The following is a 19,388-nucleotide window of genomic DNA, read 5'->3' on the forward strand; positions in this document are numbered from 1 at the left end:
AAATATGGATAAGAACAAATTGCAGAAAGGTTACCGTTGTAGGTGGTTTGTTCTAACTCTGGATCGACGTGCTTGGAGGGTGGCGATAAGTTCATTGGACCGGTGAAGCAGCACAACTGAAGTAAGAAATAATCGATCGATGCCGATGAAGCTGATGAGCTAGGTGGTGTGTTTGAGGCTGTGCGTTCATCGTTTTCTATGCATACCTGGTATTGTGTAATCTGTGTATTAATTAGGTGCACTATTTTTTCTTTCATTTATGCAGCTCTGCTCCTTTTCGGGCTGCGAAAGTATGTAATGTAGTTATCAGTAGTATGCTCCAATCGAGGTGATCGAGATGTGTTTCCTTCATGGGGCGCCTTTTGGTGTGTGATGCGTGCTGAAATGAGGATGCAATGCAAGTGTTCCATCATGCTTCGTTTGCTATAGTATTGTAACTGAGCATTGTCGAGTAGTAATATATTGCAAAAATAACCCTAAATTTGCCAACCTCATGCGGTTAAACCTCTCTTGGGTGGTTGTCATGGTGGCCCAATCTAGACGCGTTGCGCTGCATGGCAGGGTTGCCTAAGGCAGTGGGTGAATGAGACAGATGAGAGTGAAAAGACGTGACATAGTCACATAGAGTGAATTTTTTTCGTGAATACGCAAATTGCATGTAGCTAGTCACATACAAAGAGGCAAGACTACAAGGGAGCATCAGGAAGAAGGGGATGCTCAGCCCCAAAGACCTAACTATGGTGGATCATGCAAAGGACTGGGTTTTGACCCTATCCATATCTGCTGCTGCATGTAGCGATCGGTTATCTCCGCCGCCTATGTTCCCCGCCGGCTCTACTGCACGCCAATGTATTGCCTCGGTAGCGGTGGAAGCGGTGGGAGGTCGGGCAAGCGGCCGACGCGGGAGGAAGAAGTACCATTGGCGGGCGGAAATAGCAGCGACGACGCGGTAGGAAGTACGCCGGCGCGGGAGAAAGATGCACCGCCATGGCCATGAGCTCGGGGCCGCTAGTTGCGGCACGGATCTGCGCTGGGGATGGGTGGCAGCTTGATCCGGCCATTATCGGCTGCGGGCCGGCGCCAAAGTGGATGCGGCTGAGGGTGGTGACGCGCCGGCAGGGATTGGGAGGCGGGTACGATGGGAGGTAAGGCGAAGTGGGTGGAGAAATTTCACTCAGTGAGCAGTCGCCCGAGTATATTTGTGAGTCGCGGTCGAGTCGGTGTAAATCCTCGTTTAACTGGTTATTGGGGATCAGTTAGAGATGTCATAAGAGGCCGTTGCAAATGTGGATAGGCAGCGCCGCCATAACAGGAGGGACATGGATCCAGGCGCCGCCACACCAGCCGGCAGCAATGGTGGCGAGGTTGGGGGATGGCGCTTAGCTAGGTTTAAGTGAACGAAAATAGTATCAACATACGCTATGTTGCAAAATATGATCAGACATGTCACTAGTCTTATAACAGAGTTGTGAACCAACCAGTGGTTAGATGGTTAGAATGACAGTGGTATCTCCAACCCACTAAGGTTCAAGTTCTAGACTTGACGCTGGTGCTCGCATTTTTTTCATTTTTTTCAGGCCTTTTGGCATTGTGCGTTCAGTGGGAGGAGATGTTCCCGTCGACTACAAAGGCATCTATGACGAGTTCGTCAATGTCAAGATGATGTGCCAGTTCGGTCACTCGGAGGCACTCATAGAGATAGGATGTGCGTTCATAGGGATGGGTGGATGAGCGTCTGGCTCTGTACCGTGTTTCTAAACAAACAGCGTTGCACCGTCAATTTCGTTGGAAAATCTGAAATCGAAGTTCAGTAGAAATGGAGTTGGGCGTACCCGTGGTAATCTGAAATCCGAAGTTCAGTAGAAATTTCGTTGGGAAATCCCCCCATATCGGACTCCAACTGCCCAACATGCCGATCAGAGACGAACTCGTTGCTTCCCCTCCTGCCGTGGTAATCCTATCCTACTCCGGCACGAGAACGTGTTTCCCGATCGATCTCCTCTCCTACCATCCAAGCCCGAAGCACTATAAGTAATCTGCCGCACGCTCGCATATTCCCATTGCCTCCCCGAGCATCGATCTCCTGCGATCAGATCCGGTTTCACTTCACCATCACGTACGTACATAATCCCTCCGTTTCAAAATAGATGACCCAACTTTGTACTAACTTTATACTGAAGTTAGTATAAAGTTGAGTCATCTATTTTGGAACAGAGGGAGTAGTACGTAGCCGGCGAGGAACTGATCAAGCTCTTCGATCTCTCTCACGCGCGATGGCTAGCTTAATGCCGTCGCTTGCGATGGACCTGCTACAAGAAGAAGGCGGTCACGAGGACATTCTACCCGAGGACTTCGTCGGCGTCGGCGTCGTGGGAGATGCAGACGACCCGGAGTTGGCCGCGTTGGTGGCCGGGGCGCTGAAGACCGTGGACGCGCCGTCCGACGACGACGACGAGGAGCTCAGCTGCCCGATCTGCTTGGAGGAGGACGACGCGGCCGCGTGGAAGGAGACGCCGTGCGGGCACCGGTTCCACGGGCCGTGCGTAGAGAGGTGGCTGCAGGAGAAAGAGAGCTGCCCCATGTGCCGTCGCGAGGTCGTCACGGCGCCCGCCGCCACCGCAGATTGTACTGCTGCACACCTACATTTCTTGTGGATGGCTGCCTTGGGGTTGCATGTGTTTGGCGATGTTCCTGTGGACGACATCGAAACTGATCATGATGATGCTTAGGGTGAGCTTCCGGTCGACAGTCACGCACCAGGCTCAAAGCTGAGATGCTTAGGTCGAGTTCAGTCTCCATGCATGCGTGAAGCTCGGGGCTAGGAGACCTCAGGGCCAGTCCTGAGATTTTGGGGGTCCGGGGCGAGACTAAAACCCGGGGCTCTTAATGTAGACATAATAGCGATAAAAATTAATCTGCATATGTATGAAATATTGCCAATAACACCTACATGCATCCAAAATCAGTATATATATCAAATAATTTACACATATTACCTAAAAATGTCCTAATCCATCATGTGCTGATGATCTCTGATTCGTGCTAATGGTAGACATGAAGATCTTATAGTTGAAGCAAAAGACTTTGTCAACCTTTGGAATAAACTCCTACTAATGCTAGACTTGAAGGTCTTACAATGGAAGCAAAAAGCTTTGTCGACATCTTTTGAATAAACTAGTCATTTTTATCATGTTCCTCCCATTTCTTAATTTCCTATGATAATGACCATATGAAAAACATCTTCCTGCATCATGTAGATGGTATGGCATTTTCTGTCCTCTCTCATAGACCCTTTCTCAAGTAAGATGTTTCTTGTATTTTTATCAAGATTATCCTAATTTTTTCATAAATATCAGTAGCATAAACTGGTTGTTCATGATCACTAGCTGACTGTACATGTACATCCAATGAATTACCTACATACTCAGAGGTCAGAGCACCTTACGTTGTTATCGTTGCTGTTGGTGTCGATATTTTCTTCTCGCTGATCAAGTTCTTAATTGCCATTAGTTGGTTGCCCTTCCTCTATGGAATGCCAACTCTCTTAGAAAAAATTATGAATATTTCCACTCTGTGATTGTACTAATTCATCCACAACTTTCTTATGGATGACAGGATATATAAGACACAATGCTGAAAATAAATAAATAAATTGCATCAATTGACAATTGTTGAACAGTACCGATATGTCGGCTATTCATCTAATAGACTAGGAACCTCAATATGAATAGAAGATATACCTCGGATGGTCGAATCGTTGACGGACGGAGAGCAAGGCAGGGCTCCGATGGCCCCCATGGAGGCAGGGAATTGAAATCGGCGGTTGATCTGAATTAGTGAGGAAATTTTGTTTTAGAAGGAAAGGGCCGCTGAGAAATTGGGAATCGCTGCGTGCGAGATGGAAGAAGGGATCAATCTGTTCCTTTTTTATCGACATGCACGAACTAATCAAGGAAAAAATCGGAAAGGATCAATCAGTTCCTTTTTTTAACGTGCACGTAGTAACTAGGAACGACCGAATCGATCGCTGGCTCCCTTCCTACCGGCAAATATGTTAGACCATCGTGCGTACGTTCCATCGTGCTGCCTGAGGCCCAGCCGTCTAGTCCACAGAATTTTTTTTGATGACCGGAAATATGTTGGACCATAGCTAACATGTGTATACCTAGGGAGGGGCCCCTCGATCTTGGGGGCCTGGGGCGGCCGCCCCCCCCCCCCCCCCCCCCCCCCCCCCCCCCCCCCCGCCCTGGGAAACTGTACGTAGTGATAGATTCATCACCTAGCTAGTACATTGGACATGTCGTTCCGAATCGAAGGGACATACTTTGGCCTTCCTTTTGTGTAAAAAATCAGATGTAAACTGTGTGTGTAATCCGTGCATCCTTGCATAAACATGCATGACCTTCTAGCGGTCTATGTGTAAATTGTTCTACGGTATTCTCTCACATATATACTTGCATCTCACGTGTTTGTAAAGGCCATTCCACTCATATTTCGGCGGCAACGTATTATGTTCAAAATTTATTTCATCAAGACACGTGCTAGAAATTTACACAGCTTCCTTTCAATTCCATACATTTATTCCTGAAGCGCTCTAATGTTTTGTAGAATACACCCTCGACTTCTTGATCTCATCATCCACCACACCAGCTATTCTTTCTCTGTCCAAAATATTATGCATCTTTTTATTTCTATTTTCCAAAAAGAGGATAAAAGTATATGGTTGTTCAAAAATGAAAATGTATTTTGCATATTTCCTTGACCAGACAAAAGTGCTTAAAAAGAGAAAAATAATATGGGCGTTCCATCGTAATGAAAAAACAACTAGTATTAAACAGTTTTGAAAATTGTGAGTATTTTATAAGAAATGTTAACAATTTTTGAAAGATTTAAATATTTTTTAAATCATGAGCATTTTTTCAAGTGTCATGTATATTCTTGGAAACCGTGAAAACTTTTTAAATTTGGTGAACATCTTTGATAGAAAGAAAAAAATGAAAAAGAAATTAAAGAAAACTGGAAGAAATAAAAAAAATCATGTTTTTAAAAATCCAACCAAAAAAACCAAGAAACCTCGTATAGAAACCAACTCAAGATGGAAAACCATAAAGACAATCCGAGTAAAGTGGTGGGCGAGAGAAAGAAAGAAAACATGAGAAACGAGATGGCGCATTAAAAAGCAAGGGATGTGCAATCTCCCTACATTCAGTGACGGTGCACAAAAAATAGCATTTTCCGACGAACATTGCACAACTGGTATTTCATATTCATTGCTTGTAGAGAAGAAGAGTTCTCTTTTCATAAAAACCGCACACTCTGGCATCGTCTGGTCGTTGGGCCGATTATCTTTCATCCGCTCCGCATCGAACGGTTTTTGTTTTGATTTTTTTTTTTGTAATTTTCTTCAGGATGCATTATCTTTACTGGTCTCTCACGTGTTGGTCATTTTTTTTAATATACAGATTTTCAATGTTTTCCGTTGATCTTTGTTCCATTTTTATTTTATGTTTCCTTTCCATTTCTTCAGGTTTTTGCAACTAATTCGTCCAGTTTTTTGCTCTTTAAATAAGAACCATCCCTTTTCTGTTTTAATTTTTTAGTTCATAAACACATTTGTAAATTTGGTGTATCTTTTATATTCTGATATATATTAAAAGTCGTGAAATTTATAACATTTATGAACATCTTAAAATTTTGTTTCTAGAGTCTACATTATGTTTGCTACCGAGGCCACATCTAATAAACTAAAGGCTAATGCACGCTTCGGCACGCCGTTCTTCACTCGTGGGATTAACAATTTTGTCTCTAGTACGTAATTACAATTGATTGTTCCGTTTCTATTTTATCTGTGTTAATTCTGCTATGGTGGTGTTTTTATGCATTCGTATATCGTGTTGAGTTAATGTTGGAGGCGGTATTTGTTCTCGGAGCATAGTGGAATTATTTGGTGTGTGGTTATGGTGCCCTTCTATGTTTTAACTTCGGTATCAGCCAGTGATTGTTGTGTGAGCCTCTTGAGAGCTCCTATGCCGCGCCCAAACCGTGGAATTGCTACTATGATGCTCACATGGGTCAATACGAAGCTCCTGCCGACTTAGCTCAGCTCCGTGTTTTGCTCGCTCCCTTAGTATTTTCTAGGTCGCTCCACTACTAGCTTCGAAAAAAGCGGACATATTTTTTAATTTGAAAATATTCGCAAGTGTTCATGGATTTAAAAAATATTGCAAATAATTAAATTTATTTTTTTCACAAATTTTAAAATATTTGTGGGTTTAAAAATGTTATGAATTTAGAAAAAGCTTCACAAATTTAAAAATGTTCACATACTTTAAAACTACTAGATGATACCCCGCGTGTTGATGCGGGACTTGTTATGTGTTCATCTAGCTATAATAGGTATCTCGGTATTTCTATAATTAGAATGCATAGCTAACATGGAATGTGATGCGATTTTCCCATGTTAATTTAAGATAATATAATTTGACTCCCTATTTTTAGTGCATCGGAGAAACAAAAATATTTCATGTTAATTTGCGAGTCTTGCAGTATTAACACGCCCGAATAGAAATGACATTGTTCCCAACTGGGACAAAATATATAAACCAAAGGCGACCAAAACGGGTCCTAGATGGTCCTCTAAGCGAAGGCAGACTTCTTAGGCTAGGATTGTCACCAGAACAATCAAAAAGTATCCTGATAGTGGAGAAGCATTATTCATTACAAATAACTAAATTCAGTATTTTGATAAAACATTTCGTAGTGCAGCATTTAATTAGAAACCTGCATTTGTCAAATGAAGGTTTAGGTTTGAGATAATATCCAAGTGCTAGACTTAGAGAAGATTGTTTGATTGTAGTTACACGTACATGTTTGAAGTGAATAACAGTTCCTATTTCAACACAGATACAAAAATAAAATGATGTCAGTTAACTCCAATCAACAAACACACCAGGGCCCATATTTTTCATCACACTTGAACATTAAAGGGCGGAGTATGCAGGAGAGCGACATTCTCCATACAAACAGGACATGGATGTGAACTCAAGATGCATTGAAGCTGTGCATTCAACAGAACAAACACTAACAACACAAGGCAGCTCTGAATTGTAATGTCACAACCAATTAAGCAGACAAAAAGGACCTTTAGAAACCAGCAAGTACTTACTTGATGGGCAACACTACTATCACATATCTCGAGGGCTTGGATGTTGCGTCTTTTGACTTATATTTATCTAACCTTAGGCATGTGTTCAGTTTCAACCAATATTGTTAGCAAGCATGTAGCCACACTATATATAAAGTCATCATAACAATAACTTCTTATTTGCTTTGATTTCTAAAAATAGTACTGGAAGTGCAGTAGGAGAAGAACAACATGGCAATCACATGTCACTACTGGAATTTCACTCTACGCCGACTGACACGGACACTCGGTGAAGGGCCAAAAACTCGGCAAAGCGCACTCGGCGTACACTCAGGCTACTTCTTTGGCGACATTACTTTGCCATTTCTTTTCAGCTTGGGCTATTTCCTCGTCTGCAGATTGACAGTTAGCTTCCCTAAAAAAAAAAAGATAGCGACGGTTAGCTTCTCTACGATGCTTTCTTAGATCGGGGTCTTCCTCATAGTGTTTCTCCAATCTTTCTGATAACCAGTCGCCAGCTTGGTTAACGGGGTCCTTGCCACAGGAATGTGCTAGCACAACTTAGTTTGATGCCAGGGCAAGCCACGCTTCAATCTTGCAGCTTGGCGAGGTCTACGTCTTACAGCATGGCAAACATTGCTGGCCACGCTGCTCATGTACCTGTACCTTGGCGAGATCTTCTATTGGTGCAGCGTAGGTCCTCTGCACATTGCTCATGTACCTGTACCACGCTGCTCAGGTTGCCTGTTGTTGCTGAAGAAAGGTATTTACCACCACACCAAGTCCAGCTACTTCAGTTGTGAGTTTGTGACCAGTCGATTAATTTCCGTTAGTATTTACCGAAAGAGTGGCAATGGCATGCCTAGTACAAGTACACCAGTCATTACCAGGCTCTCTGTTGCGAGCTCGGCAAAATCTTGGCCGCTCGCGGCCTCGCCGTCACCATCGTCATCATCAAGCCGCCGTACGACACGGGCGCTATGGGGCCTTTCCTGGCCGGCGTCACCGCGGCCAACCCCTCCATCTCCTTCCACTGCCTCCCGCCTGCCGAGCACCCGCCCGTCGAGGCCGCCCGCGTCTCCAATCCGCAGCTCGTGACTTCCTGGCCGGCGCTGTTAGAAAATACCTTTAGGGTTAATGTAATAGGATCTTGATCTCCTGATTAGAACACCTGACCATATATGTAAATAAGGGGTGGCACTAACCAGACTTGAGATTGTCCATGGCGGCATGGCCATGGCCATGGCTTTCTTGTGGTGTGGAATTGGGTGATGTAGTGGTAGCAGAGGCGCCATTGTCGTGGAAGAAGACGCCGGCACTCACCTTGGAAGTGGCCGGCGGTGGTTTTGGCCTTCTGATCCCTGCAGCGCCCGTATAGGATCGGATGTTAGGAGTACTTGGGTGGCTCCTAGAGTTTCTATTGAGAATTCTACTGAGGAGAAGGGAAAGTATGACCCAAAAGCAGTTGAGTGGGAGAAGTCAAACCATATTTCACTCCTTATGATGAAGCATACTATCTCCTCCGAGCTAAAGAATGCAATTCCTGACTCGGTATATGCCAAAGAGTATTTGGCCTCTATTGAGATATATTTTAAAGATATATTACCTGTTGAAATTGGGCTTTAAGGGGTTTTGATATGATGATTGAGGATAATAAAGAGCAAAGCATTATAAGACATTTTCTTTATTCATATGAACCTTTTGTTCTTTGTAATGCAACCGTTTCAATGTTAGTCTTACCATGTGGTGAGAATATTGATGTCCTCGATGAATGATATGTGCCTTGGCACTCTTAAGATGTAAGTGACTAACGAGACCTCGTCGAAATTGTGGAATCATGTTTACCACATTTCGAGGGGGAGAATGGAATGTCTCATTAAATATGGGAAATGATGAATGTATTAAGCAACGGTTCTCCTTGTAGGATGGAACCAACGAGAAGCCTTACTTTGGAGAATGAATGATTATGGTGAATGAAAATCACATGAATGTTCCGACTCCTTTTATCGTGTTACTGTGTATTTATTCCCCTATGAGCATTACGAAGGACACGTGAATGACATAGTGGCAAGCTTGGTAATCTAATGTTAATTATGATGTGGCTCGTGGTTATATTTCTGACCAACGTTGTTTATAATCACATGTCACACTTCACTCAAAGTGGCAAATTTGTCAGCATGATGTGGCTCGTGGTTATATTTCTGACCAACATTGTTTGTAATCGCATGTCACACTTCACTCAAAATGGCAAGTTTGTCAGCATCATGTGGCTCGTGGTTATATTTCTGACCAACATCGTTTTATGATCATGTGTCGCGGCTCATGAAGTTCTTTTCCATCTTCTGCCTGACGGTGTTGTGGTTTAGAACTAAAATGATTATTATCAAGATTTTGGATATGTTTTCCATCTTCTAAATAAAGTGATCATCAGGAAACTGGAGCATATGAACATGAATCTTAACGATAACTATTAGATCTTTGTTCATATGCATCAGGTATGTTGAGAAGAAATATTTTTTTAATAATTAATGTTGAGACTGATTGATAATGTGTGTGAATGATCATCTTAGAGGCTTGTGTGATAATGAGTTCTAATGATGTATGGAACTCAATAGAGTTTCCTCAGTGAGTTTTTTTTACGCTTGTGCTATTATTATAACATGCTCTTGCGTTGACTAAGTTAAGAATGTCTGTATGACTTAACCGTAAGGTTCCGTCAAATAGGTGAAGTTAACACAAGGTATGTTGCCCCAAGAAATTCAATTATGAAATAAGAAGAGCGTCGGGACACTAATACCATAAAAATCACGGGGAGTAAGTATACTACCTTGAGAAGATTGAATATTTTTGGTGGGCCAAGAATTTTCTATCTCCTATTTATGACATAACGAATCTTGGTCATGCCCTATACCTTGTTTGTATTGAGTTTCGCCAAGATATAGGTCCAAAAGGGGTATAAGTTTTATCATGACGACATACATCGATAGAGTACGAAAGAAAACATTATGTGGTAGTACTCTTATCGCACCTGCTACTAAAGTCAAGGGCAATAAAGGTGGACATTTTAGTGTCCAAGGAAGCATTATGAACTGATAAGATAATGTCGGTTCCTTATACTTCAGTTGTCGGAAGTAATATGTGTATTCAAGTATGAACATGCCCTTGTTTGTGATCGGGATAATTGGCAAATATACAAGTAAGTCCAGAAATGGACCACTGGAAAAGCCGCCAAATGTCTTGCAAATATGCAAGACAATAAAGTTTACATGCCCACTGATAAGAAGTCTAATAACTTCGATATCCTAGGATATTCCGACATTGTTTCTGTGAGATGTGTGTATCTTAAAGTTTCCAGTCTATGTTACATCCTCACTCTCGCACATGGAGCTATATCGTGGAAAAGCTCTATAATGACACTGATGGGATTAGAAACAATGCACTTACTTATGTGGCATGTTAAGAGGCTATTGGTCAGGTTGTATGTCAAGAAATTTTTTCCCGAAATTATGGTGGTAGACAGCATTTTGTAACCACCTACTGCAATATGAACACGCAGTTTTCTATGCGAGTAACAACAAGTTAAATGGTTTTGCCAAACCCATTGACATTATGTCTCTATTGTGAAAGATAGAGGCCAGGATCAAACATAAGATATTTTATTTATAAGCTTTTGCGGTTCCGCTTACTAAGGCTTACCATTTACCCTTCTATGATAAGGTTGCCGGCATGGGTTAAGAAAGCCTTTTGATCCTGGAAATGAGGACCGTTATATAAACCAACTTCCATAAAGTATTATGTTATCCATTTCAAGATAGAATGGTGTACTATAAGTATTGAGGTTCGATGACACTTCATTGGTCTTTCCAACACCTTACTTTGGTATATTATTTCTATTAAGAGTGGGCTTATGGTGTTTGTTATCCTTACGATCAAGGGGGAGAATGTTGGAGTTGATCTCGTCTAACAAACGAGAGAAAGATATGGATACGTGGTAGACCACGTCCTCTCACGTAAGTGCCTGATCGGGGCACCCAAAACCAACTGGTTTAGGTCCCTGGTCCCATAGCGCCACACAAATATATAAAGAGGAGGTCGAAGTCTCGGTGAAGCGAGATAACATACTTACAGGAAAGACCCAAGTACTCCTAACATCCGATCCTATACGGGCGCTGCAGGGATCAGAAGGCCAAAACCACCGCCGGCCACTTCCAAGGTGAGTGCCGGCGTCTTCTTCCACGACAATGGCGCCTCTGCTACCACTACATCAACCAATTCCACACCACAAGAAGGCCATGGCCATCGCCATGCCGCCATGGACAATCTCAAGTCTGGTTAGTGCCACCCCTTATTTACATATATGATCAGGTGTTCTAATCAGGAGATCAAGATCCTATTACATTAACCCTAAAATTTTTCTAACAGGCGCCTCCCCGGCCATCCTGGTGGCGGACTTCTTCTGGTGGTGGACTTCTTATGCAGTGTCGCCGTGGATGTCGCCACGGAGCTTGGCATCCCCGCCTACTGCTTCTTCACATGCTGCGCCGAGACTCTGGCCATTTTCTTGTACCTTCCGGTGCTGCACGCTCAGAGCACCGCCACCTTTCGGGACATGGGCGAGGAGCTCGTGCGCGTGCCGGGAATCTCCTCGTTTCCGGCAATGCACTGCTTCAAGCCGCTCATGGATCGTCATGACGCGGTGTATAGAGCTTTCATGAGGGTGGCCCCCTACCGCTGCCGCTCCCAGGGCATCATTGTCAACACCTTCTGCTCGCTGGAGCCCCGCGCCGCGGATGCCATTAGTGTCGGGCTCTGCACACCTCCCGGCCTCCCGACGCCTCCTGTCTACTGCATCGGGCCATTGATCAAGGCGGAGGAGGTGGGCGTGAAGCGCGGCCGAGAGTGCCTGGCATGGCTAGACACACAGCCCAAGGCCAGCGTGGTGTTCCTGTGCTTCGGCAGCCGCAGCCTATTCAGCGCAAATCAGACCAGAGAGCTAGCCATTGGCCTGGAGGCGAGTGGCAAAAGGTTCTTCTGGGTTGTGCGGAGCCCGCCCAGGGACATCGACGACCCGGCGAAGAAGCTAGACAAGTTGCCGGAGCCGGAGCGACGCTCTCCTCCCCGAGGGCTTCCTGGAGCGGACCAAGAGCACGGGTCTCATCGTCAAGTCGTGGGCACCGCAGCGTGACGTGCTGGCGCACGACGAGGTGGGTGCCTTCGTGACGCACTGCGGGTGGAACTCCGTGCTAGAGACGGTCATGGCCGGCGTGCCCATGCTGACCTGGCCACTCTACGCGGAGCAACGGGTTAACATAGTGTTCCTGGAGAAAGAGCTGGGTCTGGCCGTGCCGGTGGAAGGGTACGACAAGGAGGTGGTCCAGGCCGACGAAGTGGCGTCCAAGGTGAGGTGGATGATGGAGTCTGACGGCGGGAGGGTGCTATGAGAGCGGACCTTGGCGGCCATGCGGCTGGGCAAGGAGGCGCTGATCCCGGGCGGGGAGTCGGTTGTGACCTTGACACAACTGGTGGAGAGCTGGATGGCTTTAGCTTCACAAGGGAGATGAGATCACGAGGTGGCCTCGCTCGATTGCGCGTCTCTCGTTTCTGTTCAAGAAAAAAACGCCATAGTGATTTGATTTTTAAGGCTGGTCACAGTGAGAGTATCATGGTAGTATTATGCATGCCAACTAAACATTGTCGCTTATATAACACACAATTAGGCCGCACTTGGATTCGGTGTATTGCAATACAGAGGTGTAAAATTTACAGGTGCATTATACCGGTGATGAGTCATTTTCGGCCAGAAACGGAACCGACGAGCAGAGACCTGTATTTTTTACAAGTGTAATTGAGAGAAACTTGCTAATCCAAACAGGGCCTTAAATAAGGAAAAGGAGGGTTGGGTATCATAATATGATACCGTATCATATTAAATGATGTACTATTATGTTTCTTGCATGACAATAAATAAAACTACTATGATAGTACCAAGTTATAATACTATGTATTATGGAGGTAATATGATACTAGTATATGATACTTCCCGTTGTGACCAGCCTAACGGAGCAGTAGCCACCGAAGTCCTGCCCACCAACCACCATGCAAATAACCATGTCATTAAAGATGATTTGATAAACATAAATCAGGATGTTTATGACCATATACTGGATGTCAAAAGAAACAGCTATGGGGCCATAAGTTTGTTGCCCAAAATTGTTGATGCTGGTATAATCCGGAAATATAGGTCCATTAATTTGCTTAAGGTCTTTTTCAAAATTGTTAGTACTAAAGCTGCTGCAATCAGGGTTGATCCCTATAAGGGGAAGTTAACTGCACCTAGCCAAACAAGTTTTACAAAGAGGATCGAAGCGCGAAATTGATGTCCTTGGTAACAGGCAGGTACAGTGAAAATCATGAAAGCTCGGGGCATGCAAGATCAGGACGCCAGCTGAGGTTAGATATAGGCAGCAGGCTAACTGCATTCAGTGATCTGTGGAGTGCTCTGCTCTTTGTTCTTCTCTCGCTCCCTCTTCTTCTGATGGAAATATTCAGAATGTACTTAGCATTTTTCATATCAAAAGTTTGTGAAGGAAGTTGGTTTCTTTTTCTATGGATGTACGTCATGCTATGACAAGTAGCCTTGGAAATTTTGGTGCAAATATTATGACTATGTGATATGTGTAACACGCACACACAAAAGGAAAATTCAGTTTATAGGGCTAAGTCTCCACAACAAAATGGTTCAGGCCATCAGGGCCAGGGGGTATATTTTGTACTACCAGGTTAGAACGCTTAGTTTAGCACGTTGTAACATATGATACTATGATGCGCATTCCTCCCATATACATGTGATTAATTAAAAGAAAGTACTCTCTATAAAATATGTTCACAAGGCAGTGTAGTGAACATCAGGCCAAAGTAAAATAGACACGAAACATCCTCACTTTTTATAGGTCTCTGCTGGTAGAGAACAGGTTCTTCAGAGAGAATGGTAAATCAACAGAGCCAACGCAGAATCTTGCAACGACAGAGCCAGTGCACATCCACATTTCTGCATTAACACTTTATCTGTAATACACGTGAAGCAAGCGTTGGCGTGGCGATCCAAGATAATCGCTTGGTGCAGAAATCCTGTTGATGACAACCCGACAAACTGTGGCCAATGCCATATTTTGGAACAGAGAATTTCACATGCATTCCTGTGGGATCTGGAAAAATAAAGGTCTCACATCTATATGCATGTAATAAACAGGGAGAAATTGATGAAGAGAATAAAAATGAGTTTTAAAATTACTCCCTATGCAAACGAATATAAGAGCGTCTTTAGTAATCTAAACACTCTTATATTTCTTTACGGAGGGAGTATCATTTTTGCCTCATTTCTAGTAGAAGTGTGCATACATACTGGCATTTGGCCTTCAAGTGCTGAAGTTAAATTCCTCAAAATCCGCCCAATCCGAAGTCTTCAAAACAAAACCATGAGTTTGTGCACTTGATGTTAGCTGAAGATCCACCTGGGTGCACGTCAATGGCGTTTCCTAAAGCAGACTCTGCAGCATTTTTGTCAGATTCCTCTGCGTGGCAGCCCCCAATATGTACAGCGACTTCCTTGAGACCTGCCAGTTGCTGGATGCCGACAGGTGGAGCACCCAGCTGCTCCCATCCATGTGCGTTGAAATTTATCCCCAACCGTTGGAGCTTGGACATTGCCCCTGCCTCGAAGGTCAGGAATGATATATTGATACACGTGATGCTAAAACACTTGAGAACAGGGAATCCCAATCCAAAGATGATGACCCGTTTAGGAGTTCCGAAGATGTGCAATTTCAGGTGGATAAGTGAGTGCAGCCGTGCAAGGATTCTGACATCATACTCCAGCACCTCTATAACCTCAATTTCAAGGTGGTGGAGGTTACGGAGCTCTCTGATCGAGTTGGGAACCCTTGGTAACTTGCACATCATATGGAGTCTCTGAAGAAGGCAGCACGAAGAAGATTCGGGGCTGCAAAGTTTTTCAAGGGCATAGCTCAAAGCATCCATACGTATTTTACGTACATCTGCCACACTGTTAAATTTGGTATAGTTAATACTAAGATCCCTCAAATTGGTCAAACCCCCAAGATCTCTGATGCTGTCTATTGAGTTCCATGACAAATCAAAGTATCTTAGTGTACGTATCCTTGTCAAGTTTCCAATCCCTTCGGGAAAACGGGTCCCATAAGGAATAGTCAAATGCAACAACCGGCGCAAATGAACAACATCTGGTGGAAGTGAAACTTGAACAAGGTAGTTTGTCAAAGCTCCTAATTCCAATGTCTCCAATTGTTGTATTCCCCGAATTTTATCTGGTAGCACTAATAAAGTAGCAAAAACTTTTAGATAACGCAATTGGAACAAATGGCAAATTCCAGTGAGGTCAAGTAGCACGGGTCCATGGTTTGCTCTTGCAAACTCAAGAGTTAATACCCGGAGGTGCTTGAACTGTGATAAAGAAGGTTTGTATGCTGAGGTACCAAATCTTGCTAGCATTCTTACTTGTGAGAGATGGATGGTTCCCAAGACTGCCATCTATTACACCATCCAAATTGAGTGAGAGTCGACGGACCCTGTCATGCAATCCAGCCATATCATGTAAATCGTCTATTGTGGTGATAAAGTTCTCTTCTCTGCACTTGTGTATAATAAGATCAAGCATCATATCATGTATTCTACAAGACAACACCTCTTCACTAGAATTTGTATCTACGGGTTGAACAATGCTGCGGTTGACAAGCTCATTAAAATAGCCCTCTGCAACATCCTCCGGATCTCGCCCGTGGGCTTTACTTATAAAATCTTGGGCTACCCATTGCCTAACCAAATCACTCTTCCCTATTGTGTAATCCTCTGGATATATACCCATATATAGCATGCATGGCTTCAAATAATGAGGAAGGTTTTTGTAGCTAAGGCTTAGTATTTGTCTCATTCCTTCCAAGGTGGGATGCACTTCCAAGTTGGAGCCCAGAGAATTCAGTACATGCTCCCACTGCTCCTTCAGTTTGCTTCGTTGACTAGCCAAAAGGCTAGATATAGTAATAATTGCGAGTGGCAAGCCGCCACATCTTTTTAAAATTTTATCTGAAACTTCTTCCAGAAAAGGAGGACAAAGATCTTCTGAGCCAAATACTCTCTTGAAAAACAACTGTCTTGACTCCTGGTTGCTTAGTGACTTCATCCTATAAACATACTCACAATGATTGGAGCAGCACAACATACCCACAGTATCAATTCGTGTAGTTGTTATTACTCTGCTACCTTTCATGGTTTCTGGAAGAGCGCATCTGATAATGTTCCATGTGATTTCATCCCATATGTCATCAATAACAATAAAGTATCTGCCAAACAATTTCATACGAAGTATAATAAGCGTCATGCGCAAAGTAAAATATACATGAAAGTATGCACTCGTTCTTGAAATTGATTCCAAAAGGCCAAAATGACGAAAACAAGAAAAAAATTGTATCAATCAAACTTTCAATGTTCATATGTCTTTGGGGAAAATCTGCATAAGACTATGCATGTTAGCTCAGCCTTCATGATGCCAGAAGATCCCATGTGTTGCCAAATCTTCCATGAAGAACTGAGGTGTTGATTTGAGGAATCATACTTCCAGAATATACGGAAAACAGTTATCTGATTTCTAACTTTGAGAATAGTTGCTTATCTGGATTCTGAAGTGTCAGCAGAGTTTTCAAAAACCAACTAATTGCATGATTATAGAGCAGGCTTCATGAAACTTGATGGTTTAATTTGCATTAATAAAACGACCATCCCAAAGGATCAAAACCATTACTAATAGGGATGTAAACCCGTTAACCACAGGCATATATATAAGCTCGAAAGAACAAGCAATTTCGCCAACAGAAAACTAGCTAGCTAAACTATCCAGTAAAAACAGATCTAATATTAAAAGAAATAAACCAGACATGAGGCGTACCTCTTGTTCTTAAGGAATTCTTGGAGTGTCCTGATCAACTCAGCCTCATCCCATATTTCCATGTTGATATCCTTCTGAGCTACATAACCAGCTTGAGAAAGTATACTTCTCAAAATTTTCCTTATATTTGGTTTCTGGGATACAGAAATAAAAGCTTGACACTCGAACTAGGCTCCTAGTTGGCGATAAATCTGATTTGCATGTGTAGTCTTACCAAGGCCTCCAAATCCCACAACTGAGAGAACCTTCCGCTTCTGCGGAGAGACACTTTTTTCTTCCATCATCAACTGAATTAATTCCTCCTTCGGCCCTTCGATACCAACAAGGCCCGCTGTCTCCGCATAAAGTGCGAGCAGGCGAAGATCTATGGCTGTGTTGTTTGGCTTCAAGATAGCGTCATCAAGCTTGTACCTCGTGCGTGGCTCGCTTGCCTCCACAGCTCGTCTCTTGAGGCCTTGAAACTCCGTTATGGTATCATGACGATGGCCAAACAAAGTTTTTGAACTGAAGTGACTCAACAAATTCATGCACTTGTCAATGAATCCCCTGAAGCCATGCTGGGGGGTGTTGTTGGACTCATGTTCAGAATGAAACAAGAAATCATAGATGTTGTCCTCGATGTCGTACTACAGCTCACGCACCTCATCCACCGAGCACTTGGTTTGTTCATCAGGCTCCTCCTCTGCATCTGAGATCTTCTTCAGGAACATGTGCATGCTCTCGAGCTCAGCTTTAAGGAACATGATACTGTCCATGGCTTCTTTGAACAGCTTGTACTCGTCGTGCAGCAAATCACCAAGCTTCCAGATCACGGAGCCCATAGCAGCCTCTGCCACCACACCCATAGTCTTCTCTTCTGTGTGCTAGCAGGCACTCAAGTTATGTATGAACTCAAAGTTCTTTGAGATCAAGAATGCCTTCTGGACAAGTGGAGGGTACTACATTTGTACAATACAGGAAATGAAGGCATAATCATCAGGCGGACCTAATGCTCGGGTACTTTGAAGGGACCAACTCCTTTGTTTTAAGCATCGTTGGATGGCACAGAATGATTCCAATGTTCCATTATTTTTCTTACTTTTATTTATGCAGCATGGGTGATATAGAGCATTATTTCAGCATAGCTGGCCTATATTATGACAGAAACAGCTACACATGCTGACAACGATAAGCTACAAACTACGTTGATAAATTTGCTGATAAGGCCGAGGAGAACATCCTCATATCGAACAAAGCATATGCACCCACCAAGATTTTTTAAACTGAAGAACTCCAGAAACACCGTCCGAAACATTTAATAAGTGAAATTTTTGTCACCATACAGTTGGGGTATTTCAAGTTGCCAAAATGCTGTCGAGGCCGGCGATCCTGGACACAAAATAATAATACTATAAATCTCACAACTGCTGACAGGGGAGAGAAATGCAGTCAATTGTCCTGGATTGTTCACACCAAGCACATCAGCTGACACGCTACAAAAATAGGAATGAACAGCAAGTATAGAAGGCAACACAGGTATCCGTTCTGACCATGGAAAAAAATGAGGTCCCAAAACAGTCGATCTGTTCTGAGCTACAGGGGCTATGCACTCTGCAGACGGACTAAAATTCAGTAAAAACAGGATGGTGATCACCATTCACCAGCAGGAAAGATAAAACAACTTCCCCAAAGAGCGCATCGGGCGGTAACCCAAGATGTCAGTCCAGCGTCGACGCCGCTCTCCCTTAGCATCGTCGGCCCCGGTGCCGGCAGGCCCTGCCACGGTGCCATCTGGGGGGTGGAGGGGGTGGGGCAGTGTGCGCGGCGGCGTGAAGGGGCACGCTCCGCGGCGGAGGCCCGAGGCCCGCGCGGGGAGGGATCAGCGGATGGCCCGGGTCGGAGTTGAGACTTGAGAGATCCCCGGAGCTGATGCCATGTGTCGCTGAGGGGGGATGGTGTATTGGTGTGTGCAGGAGCATCTACAGGAGAGCGGCGTTGCAAAGGACGGGCTCCATGGAGCCTTTAAAAAAAAATCATAATATATTTAAAAGTTTCAAAAAATGTCAATTTTTTCCTATAAATACATATGCATGTTCTTCAAGTATGTAGTATAAAATTTCATCAACTAATACTAATTTGATTAATTGCATAGTACACAAAAAAGATATCAGTCCCAAAAAGGCCTATTTTACTCCATATATTTGTCTTTTTGTGTACATCACATATTAGCACCCGTGATTTTTCGTGCCAAGTTTTAGCACCAGTGGTGTAATTGACTCAAATTTTATA

The 19,388-nt window shown here is 43.7% G+C and overlaps 2 protein-coding genes and 1 pseudogene across 2 annotated transcripts; 2 read left to right on the top strand and 1 right to left on the bottom strand.

Annotated features, from left to right (window-relative positions):
* The first annotated feature begins 2,273 nt into the window (after positions 1 to 2,273).
* On the top strand, positions 2,274 to 2,729 carry LOC141026646 (uncharacterized). The gene has a single exon (XM_073503486.1). The coding sequence runs from the start codon at positions 2,274 to 2,276 to the stop codon at positions 2,727 to 2,729; it is 456 nt and encodes a 151-aa protein (XP_073359587.1).
* Positions 2,730 to 7,770: 5,041 nt separating this feature from the next.
* Positions 7,771 to 12,705, top strand: LOC109758961 (anthocyanidin 5,3-O-glucosyltransferase-like; annotated as a pseudogene).
* Positions 12,706 to 14,581: 1,876 nt separating this feature from the next.
* On the bottom strand, positions 14,582 to 17,965 carry LOC109758960 (disease resistance protein RGA5-like). The gene is made up of 5 exons (XM_073503483.1): positions 17,758 to 17,965; positions 17,335 to 17,574; positions 17,121 to 17,199; positions 15,677 to 16,518; positions 14,582 to 15,495 (listed from the first exon to the last, which is right to left on the bottom strand). The coding sequence occupies exons 1-5, from the start codon at positions 17,963 to 17,965 to the stop codon at positions 14,582 to 14,584; spliced, it is 2,283 nt and encodes a 760-aa protein (XP_073359584.1).
* Between the last annotated feature and the right edge of the window lie 1,423 nt (positions 17,966 to 19,388).

The sequence above is a fragment of the Aegilops tauschii genome, chromosome 7 (genome assembly GCF_002575655.3).
Source record: "Aegilops tauschii subsp. strangulata cultivar AL8/78 chromosome 7, Aet v6.0, whole genome shotgun sequence".
Taxonomy (NCBI): Eukaryota; Viridiplantae; Streptophyta; class Magnoliopsida; order Poales; family Poaceae; genus Aegilops; species Aegilops tauschii.